The sequence below is a fragment of the Agrilus planipennis genome, unplaced genomic scaffold, assembly GCF_000699045.2.
Source record: "Agrilus planipennis isolate EAB-ADULT unplaced genomic scaffold, Apla_2.0 scaffold93, whole genome shotgun sequence".
Lineage (NCBI taxonomy): Eukaryota > Metazoa > Arthropoda > Insecta > Coleoptera > Buprestidae > Agrilus > Agrilus planipennis.
The window spans coordinates 348,218-374,856 of NW_020438867.1; the positions used below are offsets into that span (position 1 = coordinate 348,218).

Genomic DNA, 26,639 nt, shown 5'->3' on the forward strand with positions numbered 1-26,639 from the left:
TCACCATTAATATAAAAAATTGAACTGGATCATAAATACTACGTGATATACTTGTTGACAAGAAGTTTATTTAGTATAAATTACAAATACATTAAATGATTAAAAACCTTTGCAGGTGTTAAAAATTGTTTCTGTTTTATACACTGCTGCTGATATTGTCCTTTTTGTTCACTTTATGTAAATATAGTGTTGCGTGATGTGACGATTTAAAAACAAAGTACTACAATCGTCGGTGTACTGCTGTACCACATAGAAAAACTTCTAGAAGGACCAGTGCACTCGATGGTAAAGAAAGGTCACACAGAAAATAAAAATAACTATATTAAAAATGCTTCAAGTGCACACTAAATTGAATGTTTATGAAGAACTCGCCTATATGCATGTTACGATGGTAAAATATGTTAAATAGATCTAAATGTTGGCGATGATTGCAATTGATTTGTGTCGATTGATTAATGATAATGTCGATTGATTATGTTCTCTGATGATATTCTATTTTGGAATAATGATAATGTTCTATATCGATTTTCAAAAAAACTAAAACTTTTGGGTGTTTCATTCCCACCAGCTAGTGATGCTGGTGGGCGGGCAGTCCCTCCGGACTATGCCGGAAGGTAGGGCGGAAGGTCCTCTTCAGCTTGCTTTCAGGAATCGTGGGGGTGGTGGTTCGGGTGAGAAAGTTGAGACGGACGAAATGAAGACAGAAGAGAGTGAAAGATTATCTGTGGAATATTACTGCCTCAGCATTTGCCTAAGTGATTCAAGGAAACCACAGAAAAACTTGGACCAAGGCAGACGGACCCGGAGTCGAACCGGCGTCCTCCCGAATGCTAAGCAATCGATTTTCTAAAATTCTTAATATATAACTTGTCATCCCACTATAAAAATGAGCCAGCCGATAACTGGTTCAAGCTGTATAGCTATTGTAAGGGTGGTGAACTTTACCAACCCTGGAAATATCGAATGGTAATGATTTCGAAACAGACAATACATAATACACGTTTCTTTGGTATTTGCACAACAATAGTGCAGGAATTGAACATAATTTGGAAATTTTGCTGAAGGCAAATTCTTGAAATTACAAATGATATTATTAAACTGTTACAATTGATACAAATAAACAAAGAAATAAATATACAAATAAACAAATATACAAAGAAACAAATATACAAATAAACATATATACCTACAAATAACGAAATATACAATTATGATTAAAATATAAAAAATATTCAAACGTGTAAACATACAGTACAATTAAATTTGACGTTTGTAAAACTGTCATGCGTTGACACGCCTGCGGATACCATTCAAGGTACAAGATTTAGATAATAAAATATGGCCAGTGAAGCAGGGAATAATTGGGAAGCTGTTTTGAGCACCATTGAAATTAGTACTTATTTGAACAACAGAACTTGCGATGTACTTATTTGTGCTGAAAAGTCATGTGAATACAGTCCCATAATGGAGCGATTTACTTTCGGTTCCCTTATCGATGATAGAAACGAAGTAAAGTGTTTAACTTTTGCTGATTTAACGAGAGACCTTCAAAAAGCTGCAAGTCAGGTGACAGGTCCGGTGGCAACAATTTCTGTTGCAGAATCGTTATTTCGAGCTGCAGCCCTCAATTATTTAGGTGCACTTGAAAATAATGAAGCCATTTCAGTTTCTGCTATTTCTCGACTTATTAAAATTCAAATTCTTAGAACAATGGAATCCGACGTATTGTTAGAAAAACGTAACATTTATCATATACAACAGCTAGCGGCCAGTCGTTTGGCTTTAGTTGAAGATGCAGGCGATAAGGGAAAAGGCAAAGGCAAAGGGAAAGGTAAAGATAAAGGAAAGGGAAAAGGAAAAGATAAGAAAGCAAAGGGGGGAAAGAAAGGCGGTAAAGTAGTGGAAGATCCATGTTTGAAGTGGGCAAAGCTTGAAACGAAGTATGGATCGAAGTTAAAGAAAAGGAAACCAGAACCAACAAAGCTGCAATTAGACAAAATTCAAGTTCCTTATAAGCATTTATTTATTGTATTAATTGGTTTTCTTGAACCCGATCTCATTCAAACACTAATATCGCTTGATATTCCTATAACGTCCGTTCTAGAGATAGGACAGGCAAATAAGGAAGTCCAGAAACCGCAGAACATTACAATAGAATTCGAAAGGTCACCTCAGTTTTACGTAGAAGAAAAGACAGCAGCACCACAACCTCTCGACGTAAAATCTGGGACGCCTTCAACGATTACAAATTCGATAATTTCGCAAAATATAACTTCAAGCAGTGAACCTGCTTCTACAATTACTGAAAACGCAAGCCGAAACGGCTATGAAGTAGCTTTAAGTTTCTTTTGGAACAAAATGGATAATTTATTTCAGAGCGATTACCATTATAGTTTCCTTAACAATACCTTTCATATGCGATTTGTTGCTGATGATTTACTAATTTTACTTTCAAACGCAAACGATGAAGAGTATAAATTCGAAAAGGAGAGCATCAAATGCTTCCAAGATATATCGACATTTATTAAGCAACTTCCTGACGTGCACAGACAATTTGCTACGTATATGCGTCATATAAAATTGTGGGATTTAGGTCCGAAACCCGCCCGCTTGATAATTTCTTGTTTGTCAACCTATAGGAAGATGATCGACCGGCTCCCTCCGGAATGTTTTACAATTGCTCTTATGTTACACTGTTTAATTGAAGAAGTCTGCGTTCGGCTGGATGGTTGCAGTTCGTCCAGCTATACTTCGGAAAGAACAATTAAACCAGAATCGACACTCTATAAAGAGTCTACTGTGCCAATACCGCTTCCAAAGTATTTTTATTCCGATTCCGCAAGGAGTCAGCTGCTGACAGTGATTACTAAATATTCGAGAGTAAGCGAAACGAAGCAAGAGGTATCAGTTAATTATGAGAATTTCTTCCCAAAAACAACAATAGAGTTAAATGTAAGGCCATTTAGGATTCACGAAGATAACACCTTAGAGGTTATGATTAATAGTTATAATAAAAAATTAGCGCGAAATTTATTCGATATTAACATGAAACCACTGGTTACGTTGCAGCCAGTTACTCTTCTAAATAAAGTCATAAATGAGAAGAAAGAGGAATATGAAAATTGTATAGGTATTTGGAGTAAGGAATTAGGAATTTCTGTGGCTGATTTAGCCAGTATAATCAACATGTGGATATTTATTAGGAACAAGCAGGTAAAAGAGGAACGTGGAATTACAGATAAGTGCCTCTTAGATTTTCAAATGAAGTTTCCCAAAAAGACAAATGAAGAATACTTGGACTCTCAAAAGATTTGTTTAAAGCCTTCAAAACATTCCATTAAAGAAGAGGAAGCTGGAGCTGGAGATGCTATTGATGAAAGTCAAAAATCAAGCGCAAGTCAAAAATCAAGCGCAAGCCAAAAATCAAGAAAAGCCAAAAGTCAAGCGCAAGCCAAAAAATAATAGACAGTAACCTTTTCGATATAAAATATCTTGAGTATAACAGCAATTCCGTGATTCTCCAACAAATAATGGAGGCATGTAATGAATTTCAATGTATGGATCAAGAATACATACACTTAACCGATTCATTGGTACTACATTTTCACGATAACTTCGATAGTATTGGCTCTTGCACGCAAGTATTTGATCAGTCTATTCGAACCCCTATCTGCATAAGGGAATTTTGTAGGTTTATAACGCATGAAGACACGAAATGGGTAACTGATAAAGAGACTGCTTTTCAAAACGAGTTGACAAAACAACGGCTTTTGAGGGAACAGAAACCACCGATATACGAACCTCCCAGCGATCTAACCACCTTGGAGTATATTCAGCCAGGATCTCTCAAGGAAGCGCTTTTAATATCACAAACAGAAACGAAAACCGATAAGAAAAGTGGTAAAGGTAGTAGCAAAGGTGGTAAAGGAGATAAGGGCAGTAGTAAAGGAGGTAAAGGTGGTAAAGGAGGGAAAGGCGGCAAAGGCGGAAAAGGTGGTAAGGATAACCTTCTTCCATATTTTAAGCAATTGGAGGCGATGCGACCACCCCCTCCACCTGTTTCAAGGTTATCAGTACGAACGGCGTATCCAGATGAACCATCAGATTTTATAGGTTACGATTTAGCAAAAACTAGAGTTCAGTTAACTGGATCTGTAACTACGTTGAAGAGTGAAGATGGACTTAAAGTAATCATCGATCAAACCAGATGGCTAGGGGGGAACAAGAACACTTCGATAAAAATAAACGCTTTAGGCCATTTACTGGTTTTACACATAGGAGAAAATTATACAACCCATCCGATACTTTTTCACATGTACTTATCAGATCATACTGTCGTAGCATTCCAGAAACCTGAGGAGAAAGTAAACGTGCAAACAGCGTTGTGCGAAAGAATTTATCGAAGCATTGCCGAAGAAAAGAAAAATGGAATTAAAAAGCCACGTCAAAATATTTACTGCATTTCAGAAAAATTTAACCTTATTACCAAAGCAATCAATATACCCATAATAATGGAAAGGAATATGTTAATGACAGAATCGTCTGTAAAGCCTTTTATCGATCAACTTCGCTCCATGAAAATCAAGCATAAAATAATTCCAGATGAATTATCAACAAACAAAATCGACGAAGAAGAATATAAGGCAGAAGAAACTACTACAAATATTGAGGAAGAACTCGTAAACTTCCAAGTGCAGGAAGAAGAACAAGAGGAAGACATAGAAATTTCGGATGTTTGTAGAAAATTTGAAAGGTTAAACACTCCTCACTTAAAAGTTGTCGAACCCGTCATCAGTTCTGTACCATTAGAAGCTCCCGAAGAAGAGGAAGAAGAAGAGAAAAAAGCAACTGAATTACTAAAAAGGCCTGTAAATGATGAACAGATGATTTTTCCCAAGCGGTTAAGGAATAATCAGTTTTTAGAGAAGATAAAAATAGCCAGTGAAAAAAACTATCCCATGTTCAGAATATGTTCAAGCCCATTGCATAAATATGAATATGTTAAAAGGGTGAAGTCTTATATTCAAATTCCAACAATTAGTGCTGCTCGACGAGTTCTTCTGAGTTCTCCATGTCCTAGGCCTAGAGCTACAATTGAAGTTTCAAAATGTTATCCTATTGTTATGTCAGAAAATGGTAATGGTAAAAGCATTAAAAGTCAATATGAAATGAAACTGTCTCTCTTGTCGGGGCTTATGGTAAGCACTATTCCTGGTTTCGACCAAGCCCCGTTTCAAATAAAGCAGAATTATATTGACAAAGGTTCATTATGTAGAAGCGTTATTAATGAAGAATACAGAATATTTCACGAAGGTAACGTAATTATAAAGAAATGTGATGGGAATTTCATCGTATTGCATGTTAGTGGTACAATGACAGATTTTGAGGTACCTTATTTTAAGAAACGGGAAAATATCCGGTTTTTCCCCAGAAGAAATAAGCAACCTTCATGTAAAAATTATCGAATCCCTTTACACTCTTGCACGCGGAGCTTATCAAAAATGCAAAAATTAATATACAAATCAATTTTGCGAAGACAGAAACATCTCATTGATAGCTTTGAGAGTCGACTTTACAGAAGCAGAAGGGTTTTGGCTAGAAGTGAAAAGCACAAAATAGAACAGAATAAATTTTATTTCGTCCATGACGAAGCGGAATCTTTTACGGATTTTAAAATTTTGACTCCAGATGGTAAACAAATCAAGGCAAAATCGAATAAGATTTTTAAGTGCAGAAAGTTCCACTCATTTCGCGAAACTGATTACAATACTGAAGAAACGATACTGGAACGAGAAGATGGCATGATTGCCTTTTTAAATAGAGATACAGTCCTTACAACACAATTTCCAGATGGCACACGGATAAAAACCACCGTAATTGTTGAAGATCAATTAGTCAGTGCTTCTGATGACGAAGAATGTTTACCACCCCCCGTAGTTGAATGTCACCCAAGGAATTCTGGCAACATAAAGGAAAACGTAACTGTAAAAAAGAACACCGGATGGGTCCTTCTTAGTCTAAAGTATGAGTATGAACATCCTTGCTATGCCAAAGTAACTTACACTAATTCTGATAGCAGCACAACGATCGAACTTCCAAATAGCGTGCAAATTCACTGTGATAAGTTTGGAAAATTTTCGGTCAATATAAACAGTAAGGTAAAGACCGAATTTTCCAACAAAAGTTTCCAAATTCGTTCCAAGCCATGTGAGCAGTGTTCTTGTGAATGTGTTTGTACCATGAATGTCAAGCCATTGTACTATTCAACAAATTTTAATAACGGCCAAGAAATTATTCGTTTACTTGACAGTCATGGGAAAAAGTTTATAGTGAAATTTGACGCAGATTACATGAAAATATTTGGAAAAGTTGAAACTGCAAAGAATGTGTTGCACTGCGATCACGATTTTACCGAGAAGGAAAAAATGTTTGTTCTGAAACAAAATTTGACAGGTTGCAAGTTTTGGGATTCCAAGTTGTTAATGAGATACAAGGTGAACAGTAACTCAGACAGGAAAATGATGATATACAATGATCATAAGAATAACGGCATTCGATGTTTAAGGTTTTTCACACAAATGAAGGAAAACTACATGGATAGGTTTCTAAGACCATATGCGACACCCCGAATGTGGCTAACGAAGGACCGTCCTCCTCAATCGAATTATGAAACATTTGCATACACAACTTACCGGACTGTTAACGTTTTACCCCCATTACAAATAATCGAACCGCTATATTCGACAATCGAAAGTGTAATTGACCAATTTTATGAGCAAGATCCGTGCCTTAAATTTGTTCTCTTAAGACTTAGAATGATGAGCTTTCAAGACAACGTAGCAGACTTGGAAGACGTGAAACGTATTGTAGAAGATGGAATGAAGAAAAAGGGAGAAGAAAAAGTTAAAATTTCAAAAGAAGCAACTTTATTTAATCGATTTAAAACAATAAAGAAATTTACATCAAAACAAAAGATTGAAGAATTGAACTTCAACACTCCACTTGATCCAGATATTGAGAAGTATGATGACGACTATCGAAAATATTTTATTAACGCGACTTCCCTCTATGAAAAATGGTTCGTGTGGCATTTTCGCTACATGACTTATTGGGCAAAAATAAGAAATATGACTGCTCCTGGATATTTCCATTACAAGAATTGCCCATATCCACCTCCGCCAAAACCGTGTAAACCGAGACAAACAAAGCTACTGGCTAAATACTTCAGAGAAGAAGAAGTCAGGACTGTCTATGAGATTAATACAAAGGCAAATGTTAAACAAAATTTTGACGTCGATCTTAAGTCACCTTTCAAGAGTTTACCTAAAGTTGCGAAAAAGTCTAAGTCGGAAATTTTGAAAACCCCTCAACTAAACGTAAGCACGAATAAATATAAATCTGAGTCGTCTCTTTTGAAGACGAAGCCGTGCGTTAAGCAGAAGTCCGGTAGTCCTAGAAACAAGTGTAATTACAGAACAAGGAATAATCAGCAAGTTGTTATTTGTAACATGCTTACTACCGACCCTCCGAAGTTTCCGTTGTCTGCCTGTAATGATTCGAAGACGGTCCCTGAGAATAAACAGGAGGAAAAATCGTCTATCGAAAATCTACGACCGTGTTTTGTACAGGATGTTTGCGATGTGAGTCATTTAATTAAAATTAACAAAACATGTGACAAACAAACGTCAATTTCATCGAATGAGGAAAAACTTGACGATAACGTAGTGGCACGTGAAATGGTGGCAGCGTTGAAGAAAGCAATCGAAGATGAAAGAAGGGAGCTACTAAACACTGATCCAAAGAATCCAGACAAATACTTTTTTCTAAGGTCATCCAAAATACCAAAAATCATAACCACATTCCTGTCAGAGCGAGTGAATATGAAAGAAGACGTTCATTTATCCTATTCAAAGGCATCCTTTTTGCAAGAAATATTGATGGAAATTGGTAAACTGAATATGAATGAAGCTGAACTTGATATGTTTCTCAGTACGATCGATGAAGAATTTAAATCATTATTAGATTTTAAACAATCTTCAGTTGACGATTGGACTAAAGACTTGCAAAAAAGTACAAGGGATCGTTACGAGTCCATAAAACAAGTAACGTATGAATCTGCGTCCACAACAGAAGGAGCCGTTCCAGATTATAAAGGTATTTTATTATAAACTAACTAGTCGATTTCCCCGTCTTAAATATATATTTCTGTTTATGCGTGTTGAGGATGGAAAGAGTAGTAGGGATATAAAGCAGAGGATAGCGCAGGGTCGTGTCGCCTTTAATAAAAAGAAGTCACTTCTATGCTCGCTAACGGTTAATAGAGAAATTCGAAAAAGGTTGTTAAAGGTGTATGTTTGGAGCACGGCATTGTACGGGTGCGAAACATGGACAGTAGGCGCGGCGGAAAAGAAAAGGTTAGAAGCGTTCGAAATGTGTTGTTATAGGCGGATGATGAGGATATCGTGGGCAGAAAAGGTTAGAAATGAAGAGGTATTGAAAAGAATAGGAGAACAGAGGACTCTATGGAAGTCAATAAAAAATAGGCGGGATAGGTTGGTAGGACACCTTCTTAGGCATGAAGGTCTAGTCAGAGACATATTAGAGGCAGAAACAGGAGTTAGGAGGGGTAGAGGTAGACCTAGGTTTGATTACTGTTCGCAAATAGTTAAGGATGTGGGCTCTTCTAGTTTTAGGGAAATGCGAAGTTTAGCTCAGGATAGGAAGGAGTGGAGGTACGTGTCCAACCAGTCTTAGGACTGACGACCTTATGATGATGATATGCGTGTTGCCTTACTTGCCCCTCTTAATGACAATGGCACACGCATGGTTGCGGCCATTACGGACATGTCGTTTAGGTGTATAACAAAGTATATTCTTTACTTACAAACCTCTGCATTAAACTGAGAACACAGTAAACTTGTACATCCTTATGGACATTAATTTATTTTATTTTATTGCAGATTACTATTACATGAATATATTGCGGACAAGCATCACGTCTACAGATGATGTATCGGCAGAAGTAAGTATATTTAAAATGTTTATTACCTTATTCATACAGTTGTAGTCGTTTTCTACTGCAAAACGTTTTTTCTTACTATCGCCTACTTTTTTGACGTGACAACGTCTTATAATTCGATGGAGCCGGCTGCACGCACGAAAAAACATGACTCATGCGGCGTTACCTCGCTCTGAGGCGTTCCATTTAAGGCTTGAAGTGCAAGCGAGAGCGCGGAACGAGCGACAAAGAGGCACAATCGGCCTCCGCGTTCGGCAGCGTTCGACATCTGTCTCTCTCCTACTTGAGTGAGCGATGCGTCCGCGTGGACAGCTGCTATACAATAATACATTTCCATTTACCTCCTTCTCTATATCCATACAAAATATCTATCAAACAAATAAAATTAAAATTTTCTTTTGAAAAATGAAACCATTCCATCAGTATTTTCTTATGACGTTGTCACGTTCAACTATCGTCAGTAAACCGACTTTACAGACAACCGATTTTTTTTTTTAAATTCATTCTATTGAAATGAACATTTGATGAGTAGATGTACCATCCCTAGGAATATATCTGAGTTAAAAAAGTATGCAAAAATTAAAAAAAAAAGAAACCAGAGATAAAAATGTTCAGTCTCTCAGAGTCTCTGAAAGCGAGACTCGAGTTTCCATTTCTCATCGAGTCACTCTGTCAAACTGTCGAGAGACTGTTTAGAGTCTCTGAACGAGAGACTCGAGTCGCTCATAGAGAGATCCTCATTTCGTATCCAATCTCTGAACGAGAGACTCGAATCTCTCAATAAGTGGTGTCTAGATAGACATGGTTAAAAGTTAAAAGTTCAACATATTTCAGAGATCCCAGTCTTTCCACGAGAGACTCGAGTCTCTCAATGTTTCAGTTTTATTCATTCAGTCTCTCTGTGAGAGACTCGAATCTATGAATTAACAATTTTATCGTTCGAGTCTCTCATACACAGACTGTGAGAGATCCATAAAAACACCTAGACAATAACTGAGAGACTGTGAGAGATGCTCTCAGAGACGCTGAAAGACTCTGAGAGACTGGAAATTTTTGTCTAGGGAACTTACTTTTGTATGTGTAAGATGAATATTCACGCATAACAATATCGATGCCTCAGTATTAAGGCTCGTCTTAACGCCAGCAACCGGGACGGCGCAGATTGTATTCCCGGCCGACACAATACTTTTTCTTCTACGATCGGGACATTTCGAGTTACAGTTAGTTAATTTTTTACGTATTCCTATTGCGCAACCGAAATAATATTGTCAGAATTTCAAATAAAGTTATAAAACAAATTTTATCAAGTGTTTGTTTTACTATTTAAGCATGTTTCACCAAGATTCAAGCCAGAAATCCGTTTCATTAATATATTATTTGATTTGAAAGCAAATTAGTCAACTTTTCAACTACATCATGGCAACTGTGTATGTGGATAGTTCTAGAGATATTTACTAGGCGTACCTATTAGGCATTCTAAAACATCTACCTAAAGGTAATGAGCTAGATATTTTACGCTAGGTATATTCTGTATTTAGTCCATTTAACGTTGAATTTACTGAGAGATCTAGAAACGATTACGTTGAACTGATCAGTGTATTTGGCGAAGGCGCCAGAACATTAAACAATTAAAAATGATCGTTTTTTTTATATTTAAACTAATATCGCAATTGCTAGAGAGAAAGCAGGATTCTACTGAACAAAATTTACTCGGGTGTTCAAGTGGGAATATCTCCAAGTCTGAAGCTTTTTCACGATAAATCACTGTTAGGAAGATTGGTAATTGATACAGACTCGTCACAGTTCGAAGACTTGAAACCACTCAGTTCTATTTTCAAAGATAAACCTCAGCGAGATTATAGGACAAACAAAATACCCCTAACTAAAGTGTTAGGTAAATCACCTAGTATTCTTCAAATGATACTAGCGGGTGAAGAAGTGACAGGTGAAGAAGAGGAAGAAAAAATTGATAACTATCCCATTTTGGATGAAATTGACGCACATATGTCTAAGGTAATACCTATTGCAGTTAAATAAGGTAAAAGTAAGTCATCACTAACCTTATATGCTACATGACATACGTTAGGTACTCTTTATTTGTCTGTTGTGATATATGGCAGTACGAATCACTACATGATCATAATTTCCTAACCTAACCTAACGTAACCTAACCTAACCTAACCTAGCCTATCCTAACCTAACCTAACCTAACCTAACCTAACCTAACCAATTGTTTACCAGACCTTCGTTGAATATAAGCCGACGAGTAATCAACTTATCTCATCCAGCACTGTACTGAAAGGTTCATCAAGCGATAGTCGACATAAAAGTCAGAACAGAGTTCGTACAAGTAGCTTGAAGGTTCATCTTCCAACTGACGAAGGATATTTCAATAGAAGATCTGAAAGTGTTATAGACTTTGAAAGTCTTGACGATTTACTTCACGTTGTACCTCCCGCTACTGATAAACAGCGTGATAATTTAGTAAAGAAAGTCGGAGGTATGTATGGAAAAATTACTGATAAAGAAGTTGACTTTGACATGGGGATTAAGACAAAATTGAGCGAAAATCGAATTTTAAGTCCCAATGTCAAGAAAGACGGATTTCAACATTCAATATTACGCGAAAGTCTAGGAACACAAACACAACTTGGAAAACAAGATGCCGAAGTCCAAAATCCTTAATAATTGTACTTACATATCTTACAAAAATATACAAAAACAATATACTTTGTTTTATTATCATATTTTTACGATATAATATAATAATATTGAAAACTAAATGCTCTGAAAAATATAAAAGTTGTTTAAGTTCCTGACCGTGAGATGACGATACATGCCCTAACGTACTTGCAAAGATGTGTAAGTACATTGCATGAGATAGAGTCTTTCTATAATTAACTGGAACAGAGAAATAATTATTAAATACAGAAGCATGTAATTATAATTAACCTAATTATGAAAGAAACCAAAACAACTACTTAGTACATATTTCTAAACTAAACACCAAACATCTCAAACAAAAAAAAAACGGGATATCGACAGAATGTAAAAGTGCATGCCAGTACAGTATTAATCATCCCCCAATAATCACAATCAGCAGGTGCTGTACCTAAGCATTACATCATATATACACATGTATCTAGGTCAAGGTCCAAAAGTAAGCTATTTTCAACACATGTGAACTTATATGCCGATCTATTTTCTTTAACGTCACCATTACCTAACCCATTTCAAGTAATTTTTGTGTCACCTGCTAGTTTTTATTTATTAAATGTTTAGCAGTGCAAATTGAGAAAAGCAGAAAATAATTGTCAACCGCCAATGTCACTTGCGTCAACTTTTTTACTACGCAAAGATTTATTCTGTTGGGTTATATTAATTAAAAACTATTTACTTATTACCTATGTCCAAACGTAATAAGGAATCAGCTCCTAAGGTTGAAAATTGGGAGAATTTTGTAATTTCGACAGACTTAAACTGTGTCGATAGGAGAAGAAGTTGTGATGTAATTTTTGTAGCAGAAAGAATTCCAAAACACACACAGTATTTGGTAAGATTTTCTTACGGTGCTTCGATTACACCTCAAAGTAATGTGAAATGTGTTACATACTCTTCGCTATTAGAATACATTCTAAATGCAAAGAACGTTTCGTCCTCCGCAGACGACTCCCACATCAGTCAAATGTTCAATTACGCTGCGAAACAAACACCTGGCAATAGTATAAGTGAACTGGAAAAATCTATTACTCCCATTGGCATGTCGTTATTTATAAAGCTCCAAATAATGAAAATAATTGAAGAAGACGTTTGGTTAGAGAAGAACGTAATTCTTAAAGCTAAAATTTCTGAAGCTGAAAGACTACAGGAAACATCTATTTCCACATCTTCTAAAGAAACGAAAAAAGGAAAAGAAAAAGCTGCTAAACAAAGTAATAAAAAGAGTACAGTCAAAGAACCTTGCGCAACAGAAAACCTATTGAACGCTAGTCCGAATGCTTTAAAACTTTGCTTGGACACTATAGACGTACCGTACAAGCATTTGATTATAACATTGATAGGATTTCTGGAACCTGAATTGTTTTCGCAGTTATTTACTAACGGCGTCCCTGTAATCTGTTTATTGGAAATTACTTCAAACGGTCAAGATGACATGTTGAACTATTTTTTGCTTCCTCAGGAACTCACCCAGTACTATACATTTACAAGGAAAGAAGAGAGTAATACAAAAGTAGAAACATCGGCGGATAATTTTACGTCTATTTCTAAAATCGCGAACACAGTACAATTAACACAAGACAGTTCCGATGAAGTCAATAAATTGAAGGAGTCGCGCTCGTTAAAAAACAAAATGAGTGTTTCAATTTCATTCAGAGAATTTTATAACTTCTCCAACTTTGAGCTAGAGGCTCCTGAATCTTTTGTTAAGCGTACTAGCAACCAAAGTGTTTTAGAAACCCCTGTGCATAACGATTGTTTTTCCTTATTTAAGCGCTTTTGGGACAAAGCTTATGAACTGTTTCAAAGCGACGCACAAGCAGATTATGTGGAAAACACTTTTCATATGAAGTACGATCCCGAAAGGGAAGTTTTTGCAAGTACTTCCGATATGAACGAATTTGTAAACGAATGCTTCGATATATTTGAGGCAGTGAGCAGTTTCCTTAAGGCGGTGCCTACTACTATCCGACAATATATCAACTATATAAAAAATATGAGGCTCGATCGACTATCAGAACAAATACAGGCTATTAGTGTAGAGCAATTACTGACTTATAAGAATATGATGAGGAAAGTTTCACCCGAATGCTTCACTATACCATTATTGCTTCATTGTTTAGTTGAAGAGGTCCATAATAGACATGAGTCTCAATTTCAAACGTGGCAGTTAGACGTCCAAAGGGAATCTGTACTTTTAGACAAACATAAAGAAAAGGCGCCTTTATCTCTAAAAATGTTTCTAGCAAAATTGTCTAAACCAAAATTAATTAACGTCGTAACCAAACGTATAGGTGTTCTAAAAATGCCCCAATGTTCATATGAAAATTTAGAATTGGTAACAACAGTCAAATCTAGGAATTACGATAGGGAGTGTACCAATAAAATTATTTTGATGCCGTTTAAAATTCACGAAAATAATTGTATCGAAAAAGCAGCAAACTTTTACAGGAAAAGCGTTTCTGCTGATTTATTCAATGCTAACATTAATATTTTATCGTTTTTGCTTCCTGCACTTCTTTTGAAACAAAGGTTTACAAATCTTAACGATATCAAGAAGCTTATGGACGAATGCAATTTACAAGGGTGGTGTCAACAACTGAACTTGCCACTTTCTAAGTTGATAGATGTTATTCATTTATTGTTGTTTAGTACCCACATTCGGAAAAGAAGTACCCTCGAAATACAACAAAAGGCTACTAAAGTTTATGATCAAAGATTTCCTACAAAATCTATTACTGAACAAGTTCAGCAAGAGGGTGTTCGGATAGAAGGAGAGGAAACCTCGAAGGCAATTTCAAACGGAATTCATAATGAGCAAAGCAGTTTGAGTTCAGAAAGAGATTGTAAATTGGACAAAGTTCCAAAAATTCCGTACATCGATTTATATGGAATTAAGTATTCTGAGAAATTGAAAGCGGCAGTTCTACTTCAAAAACTCTTCTCCGTCCAAACTCAGTACCCATACATCCAGTACAGGTACGTCCCTTTAACTGACTCCTTATTGATTTACTTTTACCAAAGTTCTAATAAATACGGAACAGTAACCGAAGTATTCAATCAGAGCTTACCGACACCGGTATGCATTCGAGATTTTTGCCGTTTTGTAGTTCATGATATTCAGGAATGGCTAGAAAAGGAAGAAAAAGAATATTTAACCGTGCAAGAAGATAATCAAGATGACCGACGTGAAGATTTAATTTGCAACGTGAAGTTGGAAGAAGAGGTTGCTTCAGTTAAGGGAAAACAATCTGAGAAGGGCAAAAAAAAGGAAGAAATAGTAATAGAACCGGAGGTGCCTCCAGTTGCACCTACAAAAGTACTGCTTCCGCAATGTGCGTCATCAGATAAACCATACGCTTTTTATGGTTATGATTTGGGTTCAGCAAGGGTTCAGTTAACAGGTTCCTCGTCGACTTTGTATAGTAAAGATGGCACTACCGTTATAGTGGACAAGACCTCCTGGATAGGCGCCGAAAAGACAATAACCATAAGGATCAAATTATTGCATCATTTGTTTATTATGCATTTACCCAATAATCAGTGTAACGACAATGACAATACGTTACGTTTTCATTTTAGTTTATCAGATGATACTATCATTTGCTTTTCTAAAACCAGAAGTCTTTCAAATTCAATGGCGACGCTTTACGAGAGACAGTGTACCTACGAATACAAAACCAAGAAAGGGCATCTTTCGTCGGCTTACAAACCACCACTAAAAAATGTCTATTGTTTCTCTCAAGAACAGGACGCTCCGTTAAATCCCCTAACTATACCGTTCGTAACAAAAGAAGAACTCGTCATCCCTCCTTCGCCAATCGGATGTTTTCTTCAGTATCTTCAAAGATTAAACGAAAACATTATAAGCAACTTTCCTTATAAACTTGATGAATTAGAATCCGAAAAGTCGACTGTTGAAGAAGAAATGCATTATGATGAAGAAGAATTTCTTGAAGAGACAATAGGAAGCAACCAGAACGAGATTAATGGAATAGAAAATGAAGAAACTGTCGATTTGAATCCGTTCGAATTGTCTGATTTTTCACCAGATATTAAGCCAACCATTTCAAGTGTTATGTCCAACAGTACGTTTGCTTCTGATCAAAAAATGAAAAAGCGCAAAAAATATGCGGTGAAAAATTCGATGTTGCGTCCTTCGCAGAGAAATAAAATACTTAAATTTTTAGGAATAGAGAATCAACTGAAATATCCAAAGTTTAAAATTATATCCAGTATGTTGCACAGAAACGAGTATATCAAGAGGATAAAGTCGTCTGTTACCATACCAGTTGGAGAATCAACAAAGAAGCTGCTTATTAAAACGACATTCCCGAGAGCTCGAAAAGTTGTGAAAATCACCAAATGGTATCCGACTTTTCTTACGGATACCACCGATGATACCAAAAAACATAAATTTGAGTTCCAGTCATCGATGAAGTCAGGACTCATGATTGTAACTATTCCTGGCTTCGGAGACGCTTCTATTCAAATAAAGCAGTTTTACGTTGATAAAGGACCCGCTTGCTCTATTATACTAGATGAAGAGTTTAGAATTTTTGTTGATGGAATGGTTATTATCAAAGGGCGCGATGGCAACTATAAAATACTTTGTGCCGATTCATCTATAGTATATTTCGAAATGCCACACTCCCAAAAACATGAAAAAATCAACCTACGACCACCGATTTCTAAGGATAAGTACGGTAAAGTTAAACGTTTCGATTACGTACCCCTAGGGCTAAAAGACAAGAAAACTCGACGCGAAAAACGCAGACTCTTTAAATTAATATGCCGCAAAGGAAAGCACCTAATAGACGGTCCAAACAGATTTTTGTTCCAAAGACAAAGAAAGCAACTTCGAAAAGAAAGCAAAGCATTTAAAGGACCGCTGTTTTATGTGGAACAGAACGACGTTAACGACTTGCTTGATTTTCAAATTGTGACGTCTACCGGTGTTCGGATAAAAGCGAAACTAAAGGAGCCAATAAAAAAAGATGCGTTTCTTATAGGAAGTGAGGTAGACTCTAAAGCCGAACAAATCATTTTTGAAAGAGAAGATGGAACACATTCCATACTGGACAGCGACGGTACCTTTGTTACTCAGTTTCCTGACGGCACTCGCATAAAAGCACGTGTCATATGCGACGAAAATTTGGTAATGTATTTTCCACCCGAAGAGAAAAAGGAATTGGGACGCGAAACAACTGCGACAAACATAACCCACGACTCTTCTGAGAACCAAGAAGGTTGGCTTTTCATAGTGGTTAATTATGAGTACGAACATCCTTGTTACGCTAAAGTTTTCTACAACAGCTACCTATACGAAACGACTGTTGAATATCCTAACAAATCTAGAATACGATTCGACGATACAGGCGTTGTCTTTGTTACGTTGGGCAAAGGAATTGATATCAATATGTCGGAGAAAAGTATAGATATACTGACGAAGCCTTGTCCCCTTTGTCCCTGTAAATCAGAATGCAATCTTGATATATCACCTTTTTATAATGAAAAACTTCCACTTCCTGGTAGAACGTTCTTGAAAATGTTTGACAGTCACGGCAAATTTTTTAAAGTGACGTATGACGGGACTTGTAAAACCGTAATCGGAAAAAGAAATATCGACATCGAACACTGCATGCACGATTTCACTGAATTAGGAAAGCTATTTGTGGTAAACAGGGATTTATCAGGAAGTAAATTTTGGGATTCAAAATTGCTACTTAAATTTAAGATGCGCAGCAAAGATTGCACAGACCATTCCGTAGAGTTGCACAAGAAAAGCATGACAAATGAAATCAATTGCATAGACTTTAAATCGGTCGTTAAAAAAGCGTATTTCGAAGAATTTCTGAGACCTTACGAATATCCATATTTACGTCTCAAAATGTATCAGCCCAAATCACCTTCTCCCAATAGGATGGCTTATACAACATACCGAATTATTAATGTAATTCCTGCGTCTGAAAAGCTTGCTCCGTTCTACGGAGTCATTTATAAAGCAGTCGAGAAAATTGATACAGAAATTACGGACTTTAGATCTCTCCTGAACAGACTTACAGACGAAAGTTTGCATACAGACCTCGATAATTTAATAAAACTGCAAATGTTATTGAGTTCGTATGATGATGTAACTGATTGGGATAAAAATATTGAAAAAAAACCGAAGCGGAGAAAACGATCACGTAAAAACTATGACCGACAGGCCGAAACGCAAGTACAATTAAAAATTCCGTTTGAAAACGAGTTTATCCTTTGCGAAACAGAACTGGCACCCGACTTCCGTCAAGCGCTGCTTTCCTATAATAAATGGTACTCCAGCTTATTCCGTTGTAAGTGCAAAGCTCCCCAAAAACGCATATCCTCCAAATGTTTTCGTAAAAGTGCCAGCACACCCAAGCTTACTTCAAAACACGCCGAACCTGCACCTTGTGATGCCGAAATTAATGATTATTGTAAATATTATAAAACACCTCCTACAGATTTACAACCAATTCCAATTAAAAAAACTTGCAAGAAGCAACAATCCGTGTCCATAGAGTCTGTATTGCCTACTGTGCCTTGTGCAGTGGATCCCTTCTTACAGGACGCAAAGCCTGACTGTACGTTATTGCCAAAAATAGAAAACGGAAGCAAAACACAAAAGACGATCACAGAAAAAGATGGAAATGTTTTCGTTTGCCAAATACTGAAGTTAAACCCTTTAAAGGACACTGGATCTGCTACTGCAATGACGCCAACAGAATTCCTTTCTGGAAACAACTTGGATGGGACCGAAAAACGTTCGGAGAAAAGTATTTTTGAATCATTTGGTCAGGGTTCACGCAAGTTTCGGATGCCTTTCACAATAAGAAGCACAGGGATCAACAACCAATTTTCTAGAGGAGTTCCTACTGTTAATAATATCCACGGGGATTTTTATGACGTTAATTTGCCAAGTACCAGCAATAGTAGTAGCGATAAATTCGTAAATAAATATTCAGCTTTCGGAGAGGGTAGAAAGAGAGATATCAATCATGCAGAGGGTTCAACCAATCTCAAGGTGCTAACAGAAGCTGTCGATACAAAGAAGAAAACTGATATAGCAAGAACTAGAGGTAAAATACACGTCACGTTAGTATTTAAAACCAGGTAATGAATACATATGTACTATTTTAAGGAAGAAGTAATGCAGATGGATTTTCATTCCGAAACTCAAAAGAAATGGTAGGTTTATATCTCGAAAATAGTTTTATTGTAGTAATTATGTATTCAAATTTAAACTACTGCATTATCAACGTTATTGAAAAAGTCATCCTATTCGATTAGAATATTCAACAGAAGAGACGTGGTAATGAATTAAATTTAAAGACTTCTTCGATACATCGGTACGCACAACCTGTTGGTTTGAATACAAAAGACAAGAAGAAATCTCTAAATGCGAAAGGAAGCAACGAGAATCCAACATTATCTGGAAATTGTTTAAGAAGAGTTTCGAACACAATTAATCTTAACACTAAAACTTCTAGAAGTTTTCTAAAGAGAGAGAGTGATACAAAAGTTATAACTGCAGCGTCCCAAGCGAAGGTAAATAAAATATAACATTGCCACAAAAACTTTACATTACGTACTTTTTATCTTCAATCAGTGTGAGAAGTTTATGAAACCTGCAATAACATTCTTGATTTTTTGATTAAATCGTTTACGTCGAAACAAACTTCCTTTATTAGTTAATTTGCTGAAAATATTGTATTTACTAAATATGCCACATTTCCTTCAATAATAATTAAAATACACAACTTTTGAAGATGATATTTTCTGGAACGCTCTATTCAAAACTTGCCACAAGTGGTTCTACAAGTAGCCTGAAAGGAAATTTTCAGTACAGTTTAAATGGACATGAAAAAGATAAAATGTACAAAAGTCCTGGACATGGGAATAAGTCTTTTATGAAGAAGTTCGTCGCTCCCGACGAACTTAAAGAAATTGTATCGGAGCTGAGTATTTTTGATCGTAATCATTCGAAAAGGAATATCCGTCGTAACGTAACACAAAAATAGGAAATTAATAATTTAAATAATTCAAAAGGGATGTGAATAATAAATTATACAAACATCAATGAGTGTTATTTTCAAAGTACGGTTTGCTTTTGTAGAGTACCTTTATACATAAGGCTTTTCAAGAAATTTTTAAACTCGCCATTGAGTGCATAACAATGAGTTATCGCAGTTGTAGCTTATGACATACGAGGGTGGATTGATAAGTTTCCGGCCTAACCAAGAGATGACGCCACTAGGCCTACCTTGAGGTGACATTCTATAGTACCATCCTTGGATAGCTTGTAGCTATAGTTTCAGCCCGATCTCCTTGCTAGTGTAGGTTTGACAGCACGCTGAACAAGACGCCTCTGTGGTTTTCGTAAAAATGGAAAAGCAGGAAAATCGTGCTGTCATCAAATACTTTTATTTGAAGGGGTTAACGCCGAAGGAAATTAAAAAAGAGATGGACTCAACACTGGGGACATCCTCCCCGTCATATTCAACCGTTAAGCAGTGGGTTTCCGAGTTTAAAAAGGGTCGTGTGAGCACCTCTGATGGGCCTCGCTCAGGACGCCCCGTTGAGGTCACAACTCCAGATATGATCGAAAAAATTCATCAAATAGTGCTGGGAGACCGCAGATTGAAAGTGCGTGAGATAGCTGAGACCTGTAAGATGTCATATGAACGTGTGCAACATATTTTGCACCAACATTTGCATATGGAAAAGCTCTGTGCAAGATGGGTGCCGCGTTTGCTAACAGTCGACCAAAAATTGATTCGAAAAAACATTTCTACCGCAAATTTGTCATTGTATAAGCGTAATCCAAGCGAATTTTTGCGTCGATTCGTAACCGTTGACGAAACGTGGGTCCACCACTACACTCCTGAAACCAAAGAACAGTCTAAACAGTGGATTGGACCAGGGGAACCAACTCCAAAGAAGGCAAAAACAATTTTTTCGGCGAACAAGGTTATGGCTACTGTTTTTTGGGATGCAAGAGGTATTATATACATTGATTACCTTGCAAAGGGTAATACTATCACTGGTCAATACTACGCAGACTTATTGCAACGTTTGAGCCACGAGGTGAAAATTAAACGACCTCATCTGGCGAAGAAAAAAATCTTGTTTCATCACGATAACGCACCAGCGCACACGTCAATCGTTGCGACGGCTAAAATCAACGATCTAAAGTTTGAATTGATGCCGCACCCTCCTTACTCTCCAGACCTAGCCCCGAGTGACTATTTTCTGTTCCCTAATCTCAAAAAATGGCTTGGCGGTAAGAGATTTGCGGACAATGAAGAAGTAATCGAAGCTGTAAATGGTTATTTTGAGGAGCTTGACGAATCAGTCTATAGAGATGGCATTAATAGACTGGAACACCGCTATGAGAAATGTATCAGCCTTGGAGGAGATTATGTTGAGAAATAAAAAAAAAAAATTTTTAAAAACCTTGTTTTTCTTGGTCAGGCCGGAAACTTATCAATCCACCCTCGTATATTACAAGCGATTTTTATATTCCATTTGGAATATAATTAATTGAATATTATGTTGAGAGCGAATTTTAACTCACAAATAGTTAGTTAAAATGTTTATATTAATAGATAAATGCAATTTGTTTAAAATAATTAAAACAATGATTTAAGGACAATAAATAATTAACACGCTCAACAAGTCAAATGGTTGACTACGAGGTGTGTTCAAAAAGTATCGTGAATTTTGTGTTTCTTCAAAAATTATTTATCTATTCATGAATATCTACTTTGTCCCTTTCAAAGTAATTTCCACCAGATATTATACACATGTGCCAATCAATTTTTCCAATCCTCTAAACACTTCAAAAAATAATTTTTTGTGATCTTGTTGAGCTCCTCTTTCGATGCCGTCTTTATCTCATCAATCGTAACGTAGCGTCAACCTTTTATGGGCCTCTTCAGTTTCGGGAGTAAGAAAAAGTCACAGGGGGGCAGATCTGGGGAATACGGTGGCTGCGGTATTATTAATGTGTTGCTTTTGGCCAAAAATTCGCTCACAAGCAACGATTTGTGCGCAGGGGCGTGATCATGGCCCAAAAGCCAATTTTTGTTTTTCCACCAATCCAGGCGTTTCTGGCGGATTGCTTCGCGCAAATTGTACATAACCTAACTTTGCGCGCTTTTTTCGGTCTTGGCTCGTACGACGGCTTTCATTGTGATGAGTGAGCTTTGGTTTCCACGTCATAACCATAAACCCATGATTTGTCACCAGGTATGATCATCTGGAGAAATTTGGGTCGTCGCGGACAGATCCCAACTGCTCCTTAGCAATGTTAATGCGATGCTGTTTTTGATCGAAATTGAGCAATTTTGGTACGAATTTCGCGGAGACCCGTCTCATGTCTAAATCATTGGTAAAAATCGAATAGTAAGAGCCAATCGATATGTTTGGGTCCTCAGAAACTTCTCTAACGGTGGTTTGATGATCGGTCAATACTATCTTCTTCACTTCATCAATGTTATGGTCTGCAAAATTAAAGACGAGTCAAAACACTTCACGTGCAAGCAAAGCAGCTGTCAAAAATTAACTGCACATTCAACATGACTGAACTTGTCGGTATAAGTGAAAGACATGAGTACCAACATAACGCCACAAAAAATCGAACATTCGTAATACGCGAAAATTCAAAATTTGCGTTACTTTTTGAATAGACCTCGTATTTTTAATTAAAAACGGAAAATAATAGTGACAACATTTCTCGTTTTGCTATTGTTTACTAAATGATTGTTTATTTGTAAAAAACCTTCACAGTATGGGCCAAAACAATCAATTTTAACACGTTTTTAATTTTTGTTTTCGGTTGTAATACACTAAGTATATGTAGCATGTAAACATAATCGGCACTGCATTATGCTCTTAAATAGAGCATTTTGTCGCAGGAGATTACTTAAATACTACTAGTCTCACAGAAATGTGAGGCAGCAGTATGGTCGTGTTAGTATCCTTGTAAGTTAAACGACTTGCACAACTACTGAAACTTTGCTACTTTCGCGAGCTCTGCAAAATGCTGATAGTTTGGCGGAACAAGGAATAGTCATTCCTCTTTGAAATTGCCAGATTTTTCGTAATTTTAGTAGTAACACCTGCTTTTATTACAACTTCTCCGGTAGGAACTAGGTGAAGGAGTCAAATTTTGGCGATAGTGAAGCGATTTTATATGCAATAACAATAGGATTAAATAATTTTAGAAAGTTGAGATACTTTCGGCAGCACTGTGTAAGGGTTTCTCCTATAGAGGAATCTGGAACAGTTATAAGATATAAATTACATAAGTTATACAAAACTTGAATTGATTTACAATTAATTGAAAGAAAAAATGGGAAATACATTTCACATTTATGGGGCATCTTTGGAAGTATTAATGGATGATTACGTACTAAGTCTATTAGCAGCTTGCTTCTAATGTTCAAGTTTTACGAACTTTCCTAAGAACGATCGATATGGACTCTAATATAATACACGTATGATAAATTTTAGATGGGGTACCAACTCTACAACATTAAAGTTCTACTGAGAGCGATCCAGGGTAATATGAGTATAAATAGTAGGTTCTACACCGCGTGTCGGATGTAGACTACTCTGAGGTGCGTATCCTGTTTTTCGTTATATCCCCGGGTAAATATTATTCTTTTCAATTTTACTCTATCGAATTACGGCCAAATTAGCTCTATAAATTTCTCTAAAATATTACTGGAATAGGTCCGTTCGCAGGACTAAACCGCCGATTGTGTACGAATGGAGTACTGAAACAGTACCGCATTTGGTACGAAAAGAACACGCGGATACAGCACCGATTGCTTTCCAGAAAGCTACTGAAATACCACCGAAAGATCGACGCATTGATACTAAAAAAGCACCGAAACAGCACTAAAGGGATGATGCTGTTTTGGTGCTATAATAGTATGTTTTTTGGCGAGGCGCTGTTTGAGGGCTCTTTTGGATCTTTTTTAATGTGCTGCTAGTTTAGAGCTGTTTTAGGGTTTCAAAGGGTACTTTTTGACTATAATTTTAGAATTTAAATTTTCGTCTAATTGGTAGGAACTATTTCGGTGGTAATGTGGGTCATTCCAGATATTTGAAGGCGATCCGGTGATGTTATAATTATTTTTATTTTTGCTCGGGCCTCTGCCGAAAGTTGGAACATTTGTCTCTCTATACGAAGTCAAAATAACTACATTTAAAGAGAGACGAAAACGCACAACGGGCCGAAACTAGACAATTTCGGACAGCCCACTTCCTTTCCTTGATACGCAATATACTATTTCGTTACATACATTCCGGATGTTCGAACATTCGTGTCTCTTCTATGGAGGGATAAACTTTCGGCAGACATGTGACAAAAATCACGTGTTTAATGATAAAATAACATGACTATTATTGTCCACCAAAAAGGAGACAATATTTAAGAAACATATATTAATTCCTAAAATTAAAAAATCCGTCACTCTTAAACCCTGGATCGTATTGATGTATGACTTTTGACTTTTATCCTGTGCATGATTAGTAATATGTCTTTGTGTTATTCGATTTTGACAAAACATAACTAGTAAATATGAATATTACAATCGACTTTTACTAGATAAAGTTATTGAATAATAACAATTTTAATTGAAATCACTCGTTAAAGCTAACATCCCCTGGAGAATGCTAATTTAATATGCCAATATACATAAGTGAAAGCACCAGCGCTTGTTGTAGCATATAATAATGTTCAACAAGGTCCTTTCCTTAAGGGTATCGAACTGTATATGGGTGATAATGAACGATATTTTTGCTGCTGTACCGATAACTGCACCAGTACATTGACACCGATGCAATCGGTGTGTTTAAAACGGCCTCAGACACCTGAACTATGGCATCGATTAGAAATTTATGGAAATGTCATATTGTGCATGTGCATAGGTCTATTATGTGTAGGTTGAAATGGATGACAGCAATAACAAGTAGGGTTTCCTAGGAAAATTCATAGATCAGAAGCCTCCTAGGAGAATGAAATAATAAAGAAGTAATCTTAGAAATATACACAAGGACAGAGCAGTTCTAGTTTAATAAAGTACGTTATGAAATATGAGGAATATCGGTTATGGTCGCTTTTCTCAGGTGGTTCAATACTACGTGGATTAAATTGCAATGTTTGTGTACTTAGCTGGTTCAGTCACTGTGCTCTCGTGTAATATTGGACTAGCGTGTTTCTTTGCTCAATCGATTGTGTGACATCTTGCCTTTATGGATCAAGAAACGTACATTTCCCCGATTTCTTGCTATATTGCAATCGTCCTTTTGTTTTTCGCAATCCTACTCTTTTGCTTTTGTCTAGTTGCGCCTTTTTATTGGTTCTACATGGTAAAGGTAAAGCGTCTTTTTTTTTGTAAAAACTGCTACGCTTTCACAATAAAAATAAGGAGAAGCTCTATTCAACTTTGTTTTTATGTTGACATAAGGAATCTACATGAATTTTGATATAACCATCGGGAACCGTGCGCTCCGACTATAGGGTCCAAACAACGAGCTTTTTTAGAAAATAAAAATTCATGTGTAATACATGGTTTTGTGTGATAATCTCAGGGAAATTGCTTCTCTTGATAAGACCATTTTAACCTGAATTATATACAAAGCTTCGCAATACTTAGTAGCTGCGCTTCAATGCGTGCAAGATAGGGTACAGTAAGAGAAACAAATCTAAAGTACCGCATCAAGTATAATGTCTGTCTTGCTAATTGAGATCTTTAACATTCTTCAAAAATTACTATTTATACCATAAACCAGCTTGTCTTATTGTTTAATTTTTATTCGATTCGAATATAGGAAATAATCATAAATTGATTTTCACCATGACAACAAATGAATTATTTTATGTGATCGCATTCGACGTAAGTAGTAGTAGTTCCGACAATTCCGTAGAGATGACGTTCACACGCTGCCTGTAGTCATTCGTCGAACGCTGATAGATGATTTCTCACCTGCAGATAATTATTCAATTTTGTATCTATATTTAATTAATTAGCAGTTAAATTTTTTCGCTAAAAACACCAATGGATTTTTTACCAGGGTTGTCGTCAAAAATTAAATACTAAAGTTATTTGCATAACGTTTTGGTTTATTTAAAAATATAGTACTACAAAATTTTTATACATTTCTATTAATTTTAGTTAGATAATGGTTAAACAAAGTGTAACGTTACGCAAAAAATTTTTGACCGTCATCCTGGAATAAACCCATTATTTTGATTTTAACAGTTAGGATATTAAAGATTAGTTAAAAACGTAATTGAACATAACTTAGTTAAAACATAGTGTATGTGTACGTTTCAACTAATATTAATTTAACGTCATCACTTTAGTGGTATATGCGGAGACCTTCATATTGCCTTCTCAAACGCAATAATTTCTACTGCTCAACAACTTCCCTTATTTATCTCTCTAGGGATGGTGAGATACTAGACGACATCGAGTTGCATTCCGTAAGCGGTGAAATTGAAATTCTTGGGCCCCGTAAAAGATACTACATAATAATTTGCATTGTGGTTGTAATTACTATATTATTATTATTTATAGTGTGTGATATAGTTAATAAATTCAGTTGTAGAAGAAAAAATTAAGGATACCGGGAATAAGAACTACAAATTGTAACTATATTAAAAAAAAGGTAGTGTGTTGAAGCAGGATAGTCGGTGTTTAACTTATACCAGCTTCTGCTGTACGCCAACTTAATATTGTACAGCTAGTTGATGATTTTTCCTTTAATAAAATTTACACCTTTTTTTTTACTAGTTTTATTATTAAAGGATCGAGACTATTCACAATTAAAAATATGTACAACTATTGTAACTTAAATAACTAAA

General features: G+C 36.2%; 2 protein-coding genes across 2 annotated transcripts; both read left to right on the top strand.

Annotated features, from left to right (window-relative positions):
- The first annotated feature begins 1,710 nt into the window (after positions 1-1,710).
- Positions 1,711-11,704, top strand: LOC108739685. The gene is made up of 5 exons (XM_018473697.1): positions 1,711-1,940; positions 3,506-8,154; positions 8,961-9,022; positions 10,697-11,032; positions 11,261-11,704. The coding sequence occupies exons 1-5, from the start codon at positions 1,711-1,713 to the stop codon at positions 11,702-11,704; spliced, it is 5,721 nt and encodes a 1,906-aa protein (XP_018329199.1).
- A 610-nt stretch (positions 11,705-12,314) lies between these two features.
- LOC108739715 lies at positions 12,315-19,803 on the top strand. The gene is made up of 4 exons (XM_018473745.2): positions 12,315-18,837; positions 18,900-18,946; positions 19,049-19,306; positions 19,528-19,803. The coding sequence occupies exons 1-4, from the start codon at positions 12,426-12,428 to the stop codon at positions 19,777-19,779; spliced, it is 6,969 nt and encodes a 2,322-aa protein (XP_018329247.1). The 5' UTR covers positions 12,315-12,425; the 3' UTR covers positions 19,780-19,803.
- Positions 19,804-26,639: the final 6,836 nt, after the last annotated feature.